General features: G+C 35.6%; 4 protein-coding genes across 7 annotated transcripts; 3 read left to right on the top strand and 1 right to left on the bottom strand.

The window, feature by feature from the left end:
* Positions 1-1403: 1403 nt before the first annotated feature.
* Positions 1404-2771, bottom strand: LOC105109407 (zinc finger CCCH domain-containing protein 7-like). 4 transcript variants are annotated; one of them, XR_839249.1, is made up of 3 exons: positions 1864-2771; positions 1682-1760; positions 1404-1480 (listed from the first exon to the last, which is right to left on the bottom strand). XR_839249.1 is itself a non-coding variant. In XM_011004118.1 (3 exons), the coding sequence occupies exons 1-3, from the start codon at positions 2112-2114 to the stop codon at positions 1453-1455; spliced, it is 420 nt and encodes a 139-aa protein (XP_011002420.1). In that variant the 5' UTR covers positions 2115-2771; the 3' UTR covers positions 1404-1452. The 4 variants fall into 4 exon arrangements, 3 of the variants coding, with proteins under 3 accessions (XP_011002420.1, XP_011002421.1, XP_011002422.1); XM_011004118.1 differs by having other exon boundaries at positions 1620-1760; XM_011004119.1 differs by having other exon boundaries at positions 1620-1757.
* A 37-nt stretch (positions 2772-2808) lies between these two features.
* LOC105109408 (zinc finger CCCH domain-containing protein 7-like) lies at positions 2809-3648 on the top strand. Its single transcript, XM_011004121.1, has one exon. The coding sequence runs from the start codon at positions 2836-2838 to the stop codon at positions 3259-3261; it is 426 nt and encodes a 141-aa protein (XP_011002423.1). The 5' UTR covers positions 2809-2835; the 3' UTR covers positions 3262-3648.
* Positions 3649-5307: 1659 nt separating this feature from the next.
* On the top strand, positions 5308-6717 carry LOC105109409 (NAD(P)H-quinone oxidoreductase subunit M, chloroplastic). Its single transcript, XM_011004122.1, has 2 exons — positions 5308-5916; positions 6457-6717. Exons 1-2 carry the CDS (start codon positions 5482-5484, stop codon positions 6631-6633), a joined length of 612 nt encoding a protein of 203 aa, XP_011002424.1. The 5' UTR covers positions 5308-5481; the 3' UTR covers positions 6634-6717.
* A 164-nt stretch (positions 6718-6881) lies between these two features.
* Positions 6882-9443, top strand: LOC105109410 (UDP-sugar pyrophosphorylase-like). Its single transcript, XM_011004123.1, has 3 exons — positions 6882-8368; positions 8948-9166; positions 9276-9443. Exons 1-3 carry the CDS (start codon positions 8312-8314, stop codon positions 9375-9377), a joined length of 378 nt encoding a protein of 125 aa, XP_011002425.1. The 5' UTR covers positions 6882-8311; the 3' UTR covers positions 9378-9443.

Here is a 9443-nt window from a genome sequence, read left to right as displayed (position 1 = left end):
CAAAATACATATTGGTTCATATCAAGAATTCGGATTCAACGAATGGTCATGCTTATCATAACAAGGATAATAATCACCATATATATTATCAAGAAGCATGATCCAATTCATATTAACAAATCAAATATTTATAATATTTCTCATGCATATGGAAAATTATCCACTCACCTGACTCGAAAGCAAACAGAAATCAAAAGCAAACACCGAAGAAAATCCTACTGACGTCCTGCCGGTAGAATATCAGGATTATCTGAATACAAAGGAGACATATTCAAGAATGACTCAAAAGAATATATAACCTATTTAATACACTTATTTAAGTATATATTCCATAACCCTATATATTTTTGAACTAATTAGTTATATTCCAAAAACCCAAAAATTAACGGTTTTCTCAAAATCTAATCCATAATAAAACAAATAATAAAATTGGTAATACTTCACTAACTAACCCATCTGCAAAATCTAATATTACAGCTAGGGACTAATCTGTAATTTATTATATTTTTAAGGGTCAAATTGTAACTTAATCCATTTGGAGGACCAAACTAAACTTATCATAAATCCATGAATATACTGAAATTCTGACCATAACCAATCCTCATTTCTGTCCAGATCATCTCATTATACTCCAGGGACCATTCTGGAATTTTATCAAATTTTTAGGGTTAAATGGTAATTTTTGTCAAATTGAAGGACCAAATTGAAAGTGTTAAAATTTCATAACTATACAGGAATTCTGCCCATAATTTATCTTTTATTCTGTTCAGAATCTCGGAATATGCCCCAGGGACCAATCTGTAAATTTTTCAAAGTTTGGGGACTAAACTGTAATTTCCACAAATTGAAGGACCAAAATGAATTTTCGTCATCTTCAACCTCCAACCCAGAATTTCAACAGAAACCCACTGTTCTTTCCTTATTTCTAACATAATTTCACCATTCAAACAAAATCATAACTCAAAATCATCATCTTTCAATTCAATCTCTCAAAATCCACCAAATAATCCATTACCCATAACAATCAACCCATAAAATTCAATTAATTCATCAATCAAACCCAAAACACAAATTTTCAAAACCCTAACATTTATCAAAACCAAAATTAAAACTTAATCAACACATATTTATATATAATTTTACCTTTAAACTTATTTTCTTCAATCCCTATCTATTTTTCTTCTAATTTCTCTCTTTTCTCTTCTTCTTCTTTTTCCCCTCTCTCTCCTGCCGATTCTCTCTCAAATTTCAGATCACTTATTTTTTTTTTTTTTACTTCGTATTTATATTTATCAAGTTTTTTTGAATTACTACACTACCCCTCATTCATTTATACCCACACTTTAAGCCACCAAGGATTTTATTGTATTTTCCTACTTATTTATTCAAAACATTACAAGAACTGTTTCTACTCAACATGGGCAGCACCTCTCCGTTCTCTGTTCTTCCTCTCTACCGCAGCAACAGCCAAGGTAGCTTCCTGCATAGAAGCGGAAAGGAAATTATTGAGAGTGATGAAACCCTTACATTTGCAAAGTGAATATAAGTAGACTTCAAAGCTGTTGAAATAGGCAAAAAAATAAAATTTTTGCCTCTGTCATCCATCCAGCCCAACTGACCTCATTAGCTTTCTTTGAGTACCTTTCAATGGATTTAAACTAGACCCACCAAAACTTAATACCTTGGATTTTTTAAGTGAAAATCCATGTTTTGACCTTGTGTAAACTGTATTCCTCTTTCTCAACAATAGCAGTTTCCTGCTAAAAGAGATTAAGAAATTTTTATATTTTTTGCAAAGGTACACATCAGATAAACTGAAATAAGCTGCAGAAAAATAAAGGAAAACACCACGAGCCATTGCACCCAATTGAGGATAAGGAACTACGATTTGAAATTGAAGATGGTTTTGCCAAGAAACTTCTCCAGTACGTAGCTCTTTTCCGGGGAAACAAATGAGGCAAGACCTTCCCATGATGCAATGAATCACCATCATTCTTTGATAACTGTGCACCATGGAGTGTCCAGACCAAAGAGAACTTGGAAGGTTTACGGGTCTTTGTCAAGACTGCAAACGGATAGCCAACTTCAGTTTCTTTTATAATGAATATTGTCATGCCAGAATAAAATGATCAAAAACTCTATTCCAACAATATCTGCAAATTAATCCACTGAAGCAAATTATGACTTTAATCCACTATACTTAACTAGCAGAAACGCACCAATACATATGTTTAGAGGGGAAAATACAGAACTGCTACAGCTGAAATTAAAAATGAGAATGCAAGATACGGAAAGAATGTCTATGCTTAATCAACAGTTGCGTAGATAAGCAGAGGCCATTTAACAATTAATGTTAGCTAGAGCTGCTACAAAATGATGAAAAGCTATCCCAACATTTCCAAATTATACTCAGGGAGTAGGCTATGATTTTATCCACCGTGGGCTACAGTTGATCATAGCAACAATTGGTTGACTTGCAGAAAACAAATAAATTTTGCAAAACATTTGCTACAACTGACATTATAAAATAGGTATAAAAAAGTTGTGAAAAGAATGTCTATGCTTAATAAAAAGTACCATTCATAAGCACAGGCCATTCAACAATCATGTTTTAGCTAGGACTTCAATTTCCATATAATGTTTAAAGGATATTAGAATACTTGGGATCTTCAAACTATTCAATTTCTAGTATAAGATAACAACCCACATGTGTTTTGTTTTAGAGAGGTAAAAAAAAAAAAGAAGATGATTCCAAAACAGTTTTTGAAACTGAAGTTATTTGCTTGATATTATTTATGATGATCTCTGCACACTTCACACAAGCTGTAAGTGTAAATGCAATATAACTCTGCTATACAGTGTCTGAAGAAGCACAGCTACGTCTGCCCCACCTATGAAGCAACAGGATCCTGTCCTCAAGGATCCAAATGCAACCGACACCATCCTAAGAACCGAAGCAAGGAAAAGAAAAGCAAGCGATCACGAGATAACAATGCTCAAGGGCGATATTTTGGTTTGATGCACACCAGCACTACTGAGCTGAGAAATCCAGTGCCTGTAAAACCCAATGTGCTAGATAATGATGCTATTTCTTTCAAAGGAAGCATTGCTGATTATATCAGCCTTGATGTTATTGATGAAGTGGTAGAAAATACCATTCCAGCAGATGAGCACACAGCACTTGGTGATAGTGATCCTTTGGAATTGCAGTTAGGTGATCTTGATGAGCTAATTAAACCTGTCCGTATAATGAACATCTGACGCTAAGATCACTGGTAGGTCAAATGTGAAGCACCGAGTTTGTGCCATTTATGAAGTCAATTGTACGTAAGGTAGATCAGGTTTTAGCATATTCTGATTCCTTCATTGAGCAATAGAATGGTCGATGAAAGTAGGGAAATGATTTTGATGAGGTTACACTGATTTTGATGAGCTTCTAACCTTCTGTGCCTGTGCATGGGGTGTTTGTTAGTTTTCTATTCGGAACAGGAATAGCAATGGCAAATCCTTCTGTTTTCTCATCTTTTTAATTTCTTTTTTCGATTTATAGTTTATTTAGTTATAGGAATGCATTTTGTGGCTTCCGTTGTGCACATAATACAGTGTAATGATTCATTAATGAAATGATGCTGCCAAGCTTTTGAACTACAAAGAATGAGGTGGGGCGTGTTTGTCTTCCCAAGTTCTCTAATGCTGTTCTTTCCATGTTCTTTTGGTCCAACTTTACAACCGTTATCCCCATGAAGGTTGAAAGAGAAGTGCTGTGCTGTGCTTAAGAAGCTATGGCCCTGTGTGTAGACATGGCTCTAAAGTTGAACTTGCATGAGCTTGAATGTGTCGTGAATCTTTTTCAAATTCAATTGCCGGAAAGCAAGGGGAGCCCTCGCTGTTCCAAAAATTTCATGTTTGTATAGAGATTCTATTCTAGGTTCTTTTTTAGCACGTCTGAGTTGTAGGACCATTTTCAAAATTAACTTTAATGACGACTTTGAAAAACACATGAAATAATTTTAATGATATAAAATATTGAATATAAAATGCATTTATCATTCAAAATTCTCTTCTTTTATTTATGCATTTTTTTATTTTATTTGACAAAGCCATGAGTTATTATTTTTTTTTTATCAATAGCATGTATTTTTGAATAAAAAATTAAAGCAAATAAAATAGGAATCTATAAAAATTCTAATAATTTAAATTTAGAAGGAAAAGATGTATTTGTTTGAGCAAAACTCTCTTTTTGTTATTCATTTTATTTCCATGAAAAATGTATTTTTTTTTACTTATTACGAGTATGGTTTTTTATATAAAAACATATCATAATATGTGAATCAATTTTAACAAAGAAATAAAAAATAATATCTTGATTATTTTTATGTGATTGTATGAAAAATTAAAGAATAATTAATGGTACAAAACAATTTAAAAAATCAACAAGAAAAAATAAAAAAATATATTTTATTTTTATTGAATGTTCATGTCTATTTTTAAAAAAATATTATGCATATTATTTTCAAGTATAATTATTAAAAAAATTAAAAATATAACCATTGTTATATTGTAAGAAACAAAGGTGACATACATACATACATACATACATACATATATATATATATATTAGGATATTTTGTCTTGATATTTTTAATTTTTAATTTATTTTAACCTAAAAACACCTAAAACAAACACTAGAAACCTCAATAACCTATTTACAATCCCAAAAAACTCTTTAATCAATTTAAAAACTAACAATTGAATTAAATAAAAAAAATTCTTTCCTATCTTTGATTTTCTTTTTCTTTATCCAGCATGAGTAGAGATCCAAACCTCATAAATTAAATACCCCTCTTCAGAATAAATTCATCAATATCAAAATTGATATTTTTTATATTGTTGAAATGTAACCGACTAAATACTCTCTCTTTTTTCCCCCCTCAATAATCTTATCTTTCCTCTCTCAAAGGATTAAAACATAAAAAAATAAAATTTTATGACAAACTATCCTGGCTCTGCCTGACTGGAAGACCGATGGGAATTGGGAAGCCATCCCAGTTCTTCCGGCGGAGCCAAGTGCCGTGCGATATGCATGTTATTGGTAATAGTCTTTGAGAGACGGGCATTTTCAGGCCAGGAAAAAAAATAAGAACATACCAATTAAATTGTTTTGAACGTCCAAGAAAATGATGAAGATGGACAAGAGTGTTTCTGATTCATTGAAGTACAAGTACAGTTTAGGGGGCAAAAAAGTCTAGAAATAGAGGAAAATAAATAGAAATACAAGAGAGTGCTTGCTGCAGCTTAATTTGTGGCAGCCAATGTTCTGCTTTTCTTCACCACACAGACCTTGGTAGGTTCAATAATATAAGTCCTATCTTATCCAGAAAATAAATGGACTGGAAAGCAATTCTCAGAGAAGCTAGCAAACAAAGGGCTCATTGAGTTTGATTACTATTACCGAATGCAATAGTGGCATTGGAGTTAGCAATGGCAGCATCTTCCTCTTACATGGCTTGTGCAAAGTTCTCCATGCTGGGCTGGCTTGGAGGCAGCAGAGAACTGAAAATGAGACGCGTAACGTCCGTTTCAGCTCAGCAGCAAGCTGAAGTCCAAGAATCACAAGAAGTGAATGCGCGAGAAGAAGAGAAAGTGAAGCAACCAGTACAACCAAGACCAGTGGAACCACAAGTTAACGTAAAGAGCAAGAACATGGGCAGGGAATATGGAGGGCAGTGGCTCAGTAGCGTCACACGGCACGTGAGGATCTATGCTGCTTACATTGACCCAGAAACCTGTGAATTCGATCAAACTCAGACGGATAAGCTCACCCTTATCCTCGATCCTACAGATGAGTTCGTTTGGACAGACGAGACTTGCTACAAGGTTTACTCCTACTTCCAAGAGCTTGTGGATCACTACGAGGTAATTCTACCACAGTTATTTTTAAAAATATTTTTTATTTAAAAATATATTAAAATAATATTTTTATCAAAGTATATTCACACTGCAAAACCAAACGCCGAACGGGACTTAATCAAAGAGTATGCCAATCCAAGGTGGTACCTCTAGTGCTGTCACCATCTCTCTCTCTGTTTATCATCCCAACCGCATCAAAAAGCCATCCCAGACAACAGCAAGTTCAAATTTCTTTTCGGCTTCAACTTGAGGACTGAAATCACCTTATTTCACCTTGCAAATCATCTATGCCAACTGCGAACAGACCTCTAGTCCACAGCATTAACATGATCTCCATCCAACAGCACCAACACCGCTGAAGCATATTCATTGCATTTTGTTTTTTTACCACAAGCAACTCTGAAGCAAAGGATACTAGGGAACATAGGAACTACCCGCCATCTATGTCAATCTTAAAGGAAAATACTTTCTGTAAAGTTCAGTCTAGGGTGATCTAGTGGAACCCTGTTATGCCTTGCTGAACACTAACGTATGATGTGGAAACAGGGTGCCCCATTGACAGAATACACACTGCGACTGATTGGTTCGGATATAGAGCACTACATAAGGAAGCTGCTGTATGATGGAGAAATCAAATACAACATGAATGCAAGGGTCCTGAATTTCAGCATGGGGAAACCACGCATTCTATTTAACAACGATGGTCAGCTGCAGGATGTATAATCACAAGATACAGATAGGGTGGCCAGACAAATGTATGAAGTTGTGACTTGCTATGATTGAATACAGTTTCTTCCTCATGGCTTATCTCCACGAGCTAATCATGCATAAATGCCGAGAGGATAGTAACGAACAGAGGTGCACAAACTCAAATGCAGATGCCATGCATTTGTAGACTGAGAAAAACATTGCTGATGATAACATCAACAGCATGATGATCAAGATAAGATTTGCCAATAGCTTTAGTTTCAAATCTTCTAGACCCACCCCACAAGTCTACATCTGCCAAAGATCTCCATACTCCCTTTCGTTATAAGGCTTTTCAAGAATTTCTATTAGTTCCTCTCTAAATTTACCAGAAACTCCATTGTCCCTCCAATCCTCATCCCTCATTTGCCAATCATAAATAGAACATGGAAAGCATATTAATTTCAGCTGTTAGAATTATGATAACATGAATAATTTTGTAGCAGACAAAATGATACATAAAGAAAAGAAAGGATTGGAGCAGGAAAAGATGCATTGCCTCTAAAATGCATCCTTTTGAAATCACAAATGGAGTACATTTCCATCAAAAAATTGATTGGTGTCCGTGACAATCACCTCAGAATCAGATGAACTCTGTTCACCCTCTTCATATAAAACTCCTTTTCCAATTTTGAGGTGCAAATACCACATAACCACCATCTTTTATACAAGAATTCAAAAATAATTGCTTACTATGATTCACCATCTCACATTTGTGTTTGCAATTTGTTGAACTAGGAGCTTGTGGGCTAGGCTTTTTACTTGCATGCCCATTAGCTCCACATGGAACTGCATTCAAGGACAGCCTTTTGAATTCCCTTTCAACAGCCGAATTCCCCCTTTCTTTGGGTTTCCATCCTACAATTCTCCATATCCAAATGCATCTTGCGTTTGCGCTTGCAAGTATTCAAACCAATAGCTTCTTGACTATGCCATTTCCTTGCATGTACATTTGCTCTGCAAGAAACAGGATCCATAGATTCCTTTCTCGCCTTGCTTATAACTGCCGAAACCTTTCTTTCTGTGGATGGAACAGCCCCTGATTTTTCTTTGAGTTTCTGTTCTATGATTCACCATTGGCAATTTCACCTTGTGTTTGTGCTTGAAATTAGTCAAACCAAGAACTCCTGGACTAGGCCTTTTACTTGCACATTCAATTGCTCTGGAAGAGGTATGATCCACAGTTTCCACGTTCAAATTGCTTTCAACTGCCGAATCCTTTTTTCTTTGGATGGGACATCCCTCAATACTGTTTGGGCCACATCCAATTTCATCTCGTGTTTGCACTTACAATTAGTTGCGCCAAGAGCTCCTAGACTAGGCCTTGCAATCACGTCCATCAGCTCTGCCCGAAATAGGATTCACATATTGCTTTCAACCACTGAAACATTTCCTTTCCCTTGCTGGAACATCCCCCAATTTTCTCGGAGCTTCCAGTCTCTCACTTATCGGATCAATCTTCAACAATTTCCTAGTTCCTGTGTCCTTGCTCTTTGGACAGTCCCTCTAAGTGTTATGTTTCTGGTTTGCATGACAATCGCCTGTTAATGAGGATTTTCTTAAGCTTTGTTGATTATTTGTTTTGTTTCTAAATTTGAAAGTAGTATAAATCGAAGAACAATTAAGATCCGCCCATTTTATGTCTGTTTAGGTGATGGATACATGGCTTTCTTATGCACCAGTGAAGAACAACCCTGAGGATGCTGCCAAGGTAAAAAAAAAAGATTGTTGGTCATCATAAATTGTTCCTGTTCTCAATTTTGTGCAACTTAAAATAGGCTACTGGAGTTCCAAATGTGCTTAAAAGAGGTTATTGCTGGCCTTCCGGCTTCAGAGTCCATTCTGGGGATTGCGAACATCATTTGCTTACTTTATTTTTCTGTAGACAACTTTTAGCTGCCCAGTTTGGTGGTGGCATTAGGTTTGATTAAATTGTACTGCCTTAGTGCTTGGGAAGTGAGCTCAAAGATTCAACTCAGATTCTTGAGCATTAGTTTTTTTCATTTGTGGCCTTCGTACCTGATACCTAATTCTACTCAGTCTCACACCACCTATTCCAACTTGACTTCAAGCCAGAAGGTAAATTCTTGAGTGGTTCTGTAAATTTGCTGGACGTTGCTTTGATTGATATAGCTGACATATATACATATGCATACTGTCTTTGAGATGCCTTCAGTTAGCTACTTGATTGCTCCTATTCTCGAGCTTGGCTTACATTTAGGAGCCAGATATAGATACTCATCTCTCCTGCTATTTTCTATCGTTGCAAATCCTCTATCCAGACATGCAGACACATTATGAGGTCTTCAATGGGCAAGTGGTGGAAGTGTGGCCTCGTATAGTATGGAAGCCAAAATGGGGACTAACATTTGCCGAAATTAGAAGTAAAGTTAGTGGAAGTTGCTCCATTACTCAGAGATCTACCATGGCTATTAAGGGTCGGAATATCTTTGTTAAAGATCTCTCCTTGGATGGAGCTCTTGTGATTGACTCTATCGATGAAGCAGAGGTATGTTCACGGGTAAATGGGATGGTATAAAAGACTGCAAAATCCACACATTGACCCATAAATCATCTAAATTGTTGCTCTTTTCACCTTTTATTTCTTGAAAAATAAGAAAAAAGAAGCTCCTACAATGCTTGACTGGTGCGCAAACAATCACACTAAATATTGGGGTGCGGCAGAGACTGAGCATCTACAAAGATACTTCAGTACCTGAGGAAATACGGACCAGGGGCTTCAGAATAAAAAAGATTGAGCATTACAAATAACAGGTAATAGTTTT

The sequence above is a fragment of the Populus euphratica genome, unplaced genomic scaffold (assembly GCF_000495115.2).
Source record: "Populus euphratica unplaced genomic scaffold, PopEup_1.0 scaffold214.1, whole genome shotgun sequence".
NCBI lineage: Eukaryota > Viridiplantae > Streptophyta > Magnoliopsida > Malpighiales > Salicaceae > Populus > Populus euphratica.
The sequence above is the reverse complement of the archived record's forward strand: the minus strand, read 5'-3'. Positions and strand labels throughout refer to the sequence as shown.

What these genes read in the sequence shown, in the direction of transcription:
- LOC105109407 (XM_011004118.1), bottom strand. Translation starts at nt 2,114, where the DNA reads ATGACAATATTCATTATAAAAGAAACTGAAGTTGGCTATCCGTTTGCA. An exon ending in AGTTCCTTATCCTCAATTGG is followed by an intron (nt 1,761 to 1,863) that starts GTGCAATGGCTC and finishes AATCTCTTTTAG; the next exon opens with CAGGAAACTGCTATTGTTGA. An exon ending in ACTCAAAGAAAGCTAATGAG is followed by an intron (nt 1,481 to 1,619) that starts GTCAGTTGGGCT and finishes GCTTCTATGCAG; the next exon opens with GAAGCTACCTTGGCTGTTGC.
- LOC105109408 (XM_011004121.1), top strand. Translation starts at nt 2,836, where the DNA reads ATGCAATATAACTCTGCTATACAGTGTCTGAAGAAGCACAGCTACGTC.
- LOC105109409 (XM_011004122.1), top strand. Translation starts at nt 5,482, where the DNA reads ATGGCAGCATCTTCCTCTTACATGGCTTGTGCAAAGTTCTCCATGCTG. An exon ending in AGCTTGTGGATCACTACGAG is followed by an intron (nt 5,917 to 6,456) that starts GTAATTCTACCA and finishes ATGTGGAAACAG; the next exon opens with GGTGCCCCATTGACAGAATA.
- LOC105109410 (XM_011004123.1), top strand. Translation starts at nt 8,312, where the DNA reads ATGGATACATGGCTTTCTTATGCACCAGTGAAGAACAACCCTGAGGAT. An exon ending in ACCCTGAGGATGCTGCCAAG is followed by an intron (nt 8,369 to 8,947) that starts GTAAAAAAAAAA and finishes CCAGACATGCAG; the next exon opens with ACACATTATGAGGTCTTCAA. An exon ending in ACTCTATCGATGAAGCAGAG is followed by an intron (nt 9,167 to 9,275) that starts GTATGTTCACGG and finishes TTGAAAAATAAG; the next exon opens with AAAAAAGAAGCTCCTACAAT.